This window comes from Colobus angolensis, unplaced genomic scaffold (assembly GCF_000951035.1).
Source record: "Colobus angolensis palliatus isolate OR3802 unplaced genomic scaffold, Cang.pa_1.0 Scaffold25, whole genome shotgun sequence".
Lineage (NCBI taxonomy): Eukaryota > Metazoa > Chordata > Mammalia > Primates > Cercopithecidae > Colobus > Colobus angolensis.
Window position 1 is genome coordinate 5065697 of NW_012115710.1, and position 6407 is coordinate 5072103.

At 50.9% G+C, this 6407-nt stretch overlaps 1 protein-coding gene across 1 annotated transcript in view; it reads left to right on the forward strand.

Annotated features, from left to right (window-relative positions):
* GYS1 (glycogen synthase 1 (muscle)) overlaps positions 1–6407 on the forward strand; it is a 28927-nt gene that overhangs the window by 4971 nt on the left and 17549 nt on the right. The window contains exons 3-5 of the mRNA XM_011946531.1: positions 4152–4343; positions 5432–5617; positions 5862–6023. Coding sequence (XP_011801921.1) covers positions 4152–4343; positions 5432–5617; positions 5862–6023 — 540 coding nt within the window. The remainder of the gene's footprint in view (positions 1–4151; positions 4344–5431; positions 5618–5861; positions 6024–6407) is intronic.

Consider the following 6407-nt stretch of genomic DNA (forward strand, 5'->3'; position numbering starts at 1 on the left):
GAGGATTGCTCGAGCCTAGGAGGTCAAGGGTGCAGCGAGCTGTGATTGTGCCATTGCATGATTTGGGTGGCCCAGAGAGACCTTATCACAGCCTGGGTGACACAGTGAGACCCTGTCTCAAAAAATAAAAAAATGCATTTAATATACCTAACCTAGTGGACATCATAGCTTAGGCTAGTATACCTTAAATGTACCCAGAACACTTTATGTTAGCCTACAACTGGGCAAAATCATCTAATACAAACCTATTTTATTTTATTTTTATTTATTTATTTATTTTTGAGACAGAGTCTCACTCTGTCACCCAGGCTGGAGTGCAGTGGCACTATCTCGGCTCAGTACAAGCTCCGCCTCCCAGGTTCATGCCATTCTCCTGCCTCAGCCTCCCGAGTAGCTGGGACTATAGGCACCCACCTGTCTAATTTTAATACAAACCTATTTTATAATAAAGTGTTGAATAGGCCGGGCACAGTGGCTGACACCTGTAATCCTAACACTTTGGGAGGCTGAGGCAGGCAGATAGGGAGGTCAGGAGATCGAGACCAGCCTGGCCAACATGGTGAAACTCCATCTCTACTAAAAATACAAAAATTAGCCCGGTGTGGTGGTGGGCCCCTGTAATCCCAGCTACTCGGGAGGCTGAGGCAGGATAATCTCTTGAACCTGGGAGGCAGAGGTTGCAGTGGGCTGAGATCACACCACTGCACTCCAGCCTGGACGACAGAGCGAGACTCCATCTCAAAAAATAAAGTATTGGCCGGGCGCGGTGGCTCAAGCCTGTAATCCCAGCACTTTGGGAGGCCGAGATGGGCGGATCACGAGGTCAGCAGATTAAGACCATCCTGGCTAACACGGTGAAACCCCGTCTCTACTAAAAAATACAAAAAACTAGCCGGGTGAGGTGGCGGGTGCCTGTAGTCCCAGCTACTCGGGAGGCTGAGGCAGGAGAATGGTGTAAACCCGGGAGGCGGAGCTTGCAGTGAGCTGAGATCCAACCACTGCACTCCAGCCTGGGCCACAGAGCGAGACTCCGTCTCAAAAAAATAATAAAATAAAATAAAATAAAATAAAATAAAATAAAATATTGAATATCTCATCAAATTCCAAAATTGGACACATGTGGATGTGTGTAACTTTCACACCATCATAAAGTTGAAAAATCATAACTTGGCTGGGCGCGGTGGCTTACATCTGTAATCCCAGCACTTTGGGAGGCTGAGGTGGGCAGATCACCTGAGATCGAGTGCTCAAGACCAGCCTGGCCAATGAGGTGAAACCCCGTCTCTACCAAAAATACAGAAATTAGCTGGGCATGGTGGCCGGCACCTGTAATCCCGGCTACCCAGCTACTCGGGAGGCTGAGGCAGGAGAATCTCTTGAACCCAAGAGGTGGAGGTTGCAGTGAGCCAAGATTGTGCCACTGCACTCCAGTCTAGGCAACAAGAGCGCAACTCTGTCTCAAAAAAGAGAAGAAAAATCATAACTTGGACCATCCTAAGTCCTAAGTTGGGGGCCATCAGTTACCATTATTTTCCTGAATAATAGAGAACTACAGCTCCCAGAAGGCTGTGGGGGTCCTGACCTGTATTTGAGGCCCTCTGACTATATACTCTGGAGGCTAATGGGAGGTATAATTTCTTTCATGTTAATTTCAGATATGATATAATTCTATAATTGGCTAATGTAGATTGGTCTTATGAAAGGGAATGGAAGATCAGTGGACTTTGTTTTTGAAAAAGGTAAGGTCGGAACTGGGCATTCTTCCCAGCCCTTGGTATCCCTTCTCAATGAGTATGAAGTGAGAACTACAACTCCCAGAAAGCCTTTGACTGGTTAGCTCCATTTGTTCCCAGAACTTTGCCCTAGGAGCTGATGGGGGTTGTAGTTTTTCATTGATATACTTTAATTTCTGTGAGGAAAAGAAATGATTGGGTCCCTGTAAGAAGCTTGGAAGTAGAGGATATATCCTAGGAGAAGCAGGACTTTGGGGATGTTTAATCATTTCCATCTCAGGGTGGACTAAGGGGAAACAAAAGAACTACAGCTTTCCCAGAATCACCAGTGTGGATCAGATCCCTGGAAGCCATTTGCAGGAGCCAAGGAGACTTATACTTATGCTTGTGAACCTATGCAAGTAATATTAGGCAAGAAGGCATCTCGGAGTCAGGGTACATGTGTCACCAAGGGAACTGACCAGGCATGGTGGTTCACACCTGTAATCCCAGCACTTTAGGAGACCAAGGCAGGAAGACTGCTTGAAGCCAGGAGTTTGAGACCAGCCTGGGCAACATGACAAGACCCCATCACTATAAAAGTAAAATAAATAAATTAGCTGGGTGTGGTAGTACACGCCTGTAGTCCCAGCTACTTGGGAGGCTGAGGTGGGAGGATTGCTTGACCCCAGGAGGTCGGAGATGCTATGAGCTGTGATTGTGCCATTCACTGCTCTTCAGCCTGAGCGACAGAGAGAAACCCTGTCTCCAAAAAAAAAAAGGCAGGAGGGGGGACCTCATAGGAAACAAACAAAGAAAATTGCAAAAGGCAGATAAAGGGTGTTTTCTTCATGTATTCATTCAACCACAACATTGATCTGAATGAACAAATAAAACATGGGACCCTCACCCCCAATCCCAGATATTGTGACCCCCAATGGGCTGAATGTGAAGAAGTTTTCTGCCATGCATGAGTTCCAGAACCTCCATGCTCAGAGCAAGGCTCGAATCCAGGAGTTTGTGCGGGGCCATTTTTATGGGTACGTGGGGCACATACCTAGGTCTTAAGAGAGGAGGGCGTTGGGAGCCTAACCATCTAGGTCTGGAGGAGGGAGGGGGCAGCTGGGGGCCCAGACTCCTGGGTCTGAGGGAGGGGGCACCTGGGTATTCGGCCTCCTTAGTTCTTGAGCGCCGGAACAATGGGCTGAGGATTAAAGGAAAGCCCCATCTGAAGAGAAGAACTACAACTTCCAGGAGGCCCCATGATGCCTCTGTATTACCTAAGACATCCTCTGCCCCCACCCATAGCTTCTGGGATTTGTAGTTTTGAGGCCAGGGCTAGCGGGTGAGGGCTTTGGGCCTTACCGTGCCTTGTGGGTTCTTTAGGCATCTGGACTTCAACTTGGACAAGACCTTGTACTTCTTTATCGCCGGCCGCTATGAGTTCTCCAACAAGGGTGCCGACGTCTTCCTGGAGGCCTTGGCCCGGCTCAACTATCTGCTCAGAGTGAGGCCTGGGCTATGAGGGGACAGAGGGAGGGCAAGCAAAGCAGTTTATAACTGGGGAGAATAGCCAGGCGCAGTGGCTCACGCCTGTAATCCCAACACTTTGGGAGGCCATGGCAGGAGGATCACTTGAGCCCAGGAGATGGAGACCAGCCTGGGCAACATGGTGAAACCCCATCTCTACAAAAAATACAAAAATTAAATTAGCCAGGCATGGTGGCTCACACCTGTAGTCCCAGCTACTAGGGAGGGTGAATGGGGAGGATCACGTGAGCCCGGGAGGTGGAGGTTGCAGTGAGCCGAGATCACACCACTGCACTCCAGCCTGGGCGACAGAGCGAGACTCCACCTCAAAAAAAAAAAAAAAAGAAATTAAAGATGAGGCCGGGTGCGGTGGCTCAAGCCTGTGATCCCAACACTTTGGGAGGCCAAGGAGGGCAGATCACTTGAGGTCAGGAGTTTGATACCAGCCTGGCCAACATGGTGAAACTCCATCTCTACTAAAAATACAAAAAATTAGCCAGGTGTTGGGGTGGGTGCCTATAATCCCAGCGACTTGGGAGGCTAAGGCAGGAGAATCGCTTCAACCTGGGAGGCGGAGGTTGCAGTGAGCTGAGATTGTGCCAGTGCACTCCAGCCTGGGCCACAGAGCGAGACTCCATCTCAAACAAAAAGAAAGAAAGAAAGTAAGCAAGGGGCAGGGAAAATATTGCAACAGAGATGGAAAAAATGTGTGGCAGGAATAAATCATACAAATAGAAAAATAAAGCTAAGGCAGCAGGTGAGAAATTAGCAGCAGATACAGAAACAGAAGGTAAGGGAGCTAAGGCTTAAGTCTAGACATCTGCCTGCAAATGGGAGAACCACAGATGCACACATATGCGAGGTTGAAGCCCTGAGCTTCCCTGTGATGCCCACCCCACCCCCTTCCAGGTGTATTTTGGGCGCTGGTTGATCGAGGGAGGCCCTCTGGTGGTGCTCCTGGATGTGGGGGCCTCAGCCTGGGCCCTGGAGCGCTGGAAGGGAGAGCTCTGGGATACCTGCAACATCGGAGTGCCGTGGTACGACCGCGAGGCCAACGATGCTGTCCTCTTTGGCTTTCTCACCACCTGGTTCCTGGGTGAGGTAGGCCCCGTCTGACACGTTCCAGCCATACCTGAAACTACAATGACCATCAACCCCTGGGCATTCTGGGAGCCATAGGGTCCTTTAATCCAAGGATTAGCCCTGGCCTTTGGGGATGTGGACATCCGGGGCCCAGGCTCTACTCTCGATGCCAACTTCATTTACTCCAGTCTTCCAAGCGCAGGGATTCTAGCTCAAAGTGAGGCAGGCGGGCTTATCCAAGGAATTCTGGGAGTTGTAGTTCTCTAGTGTGATATTGCTGGGCTCAGCTCTCAGATGCTGCCCTGGATGCTTATAAATCTCCAGCCTGACCTGGTTTTGACCCCCTTCTAGGTTTTAAAAGGCTCAAGAAGCTTAGTTTCCAGGCTGGATGCGGTGGCTCACGCCTGTAATCCCAGCACTTTGGGAGGCCGATGGGGGAAGATCACTTGAGGCCAGGAGTGCAAGATGGCCGAACCTCGTCTCTACTAAAAATACAAAAAAAATTAGTTGGGCATGGTGGTGGGCACCTATAATCCCAAATCCCAGCTACTTGGGAGGCTGAGACAGGATAATTGCTTAAACCTAGGAGGTGGGAATTGCAGTGAGCTGAGATCGTGTCACGGCACTCCAGCCTAGGCGACAGAGGGAAAAAAAAGCTTAATTTCCCATGCCCTGGGACAAATAATTCAGGAACTGGCTGCTCCTATGGCATTCTGGGAGTTGTAGTCCTTTTGCCAGTGTTGGGTGAAGACAGCATACCCTTGAGACAGGGGGTCTTTAGGGACTATGTCCAGGACCTGGGGACGTGAAAACTTCGGTCTTTCCAATCTTACCCTGCCAGGACTTAGAAGGCTGGCCAAAAGATCCTCAGTTCTTGTCAACCCCTGGAGGGGCAATTACTTGAGCCCAGGAGTTCAAGACCAGCCTGGGGTGGCTCAGGGATTTACAGGTCCCCGTCCGGTAGGGATTGCTGCAGTGGGCCGCCGCCCACTGTGTGCAGTAGTGGTGACAGATTTGCCTCTCCTCGAGTGCTTGTCCCTATTGGGGATTGCCAATTCTCTTCCCGACACTCGTGGAGACAGCAGCCCTGTCCCTGTTGCCCACAGTTCCTCGCGCAGAGTGAGGAGAAGCCACACGTGGTTGCTCACTTCCATGAGTGGTTGGCAGGCGTTGGACTCTGCCTGTGTCGTGCCCGGCGACTGCCTGTAGCAACCATCTTCACCACCCATGCCACGCTGCTGGGGCGCTACCTGTGTGCCGGTGCTGTGGACTTCTACAACAACCTGGAGAACGTGAGCTGGGACCATGGCAGATGGGGGACTGCGAGTATGCCAGGGAAACCCAAAGTTCCAGGGGACCCAAGGGGATGGCGCCCCCTCTTCTCCCAGGATCCAGGAGTCCAAGTCCCTAGACCCTTCCTACCTCAGACTCAATAATCTAGCCCCAGGCACCAATTTATCTTAGGACCCCAGTGTCTGGACCTCCAGACTCTTCTCCCCAGTCCTTCTAATCCGAATGTTGTCCCCTCCCACCCAGTTCAACGTGGACAAGGAAGCAGGGGAGAGGCAGATCTATCACCGCTACTGCATGGAAAGGGCGGCAGCCCACTGCGCTCACGTCTTCACTACTGTGTCCCAGATCACCGCCATCGAGGCACAGCACTTGCTCAAGAGGAAACCAGGTAGGGGCTGGGCTGAAGTCCCCAGACATGAATGAGGTAGGCAGCTGTCTATGCCAAACAAAGCCAGTTGCTCGTCATCCCAAGAAACCCACTGTAAGCTGAAATAGCAGAAACCGAAAATGTATTTCGGCTGGGCGTGGTGGCTTATACCTGTAATCCCAGCACTTTGAGAGGCCAAGGCAGGAGGATCACTTGAGCCGGGAAATTTGAGACCAGCCTGGGCAACATGGCGAATCCCTGGCTAAAAAATTTGCCAGACATTGTGGTGTTTGCCTGTATCCCTAACAACTCAGGAGGCTGAAGTGGGAGGATTGCTCGAGCCTAGGAGGTCAAGGGTGCAGCGAGCTGTGATTGTGCCATTGCATGATTTGGGTGGCCCAGAGAGACCTTATCACAGCCTG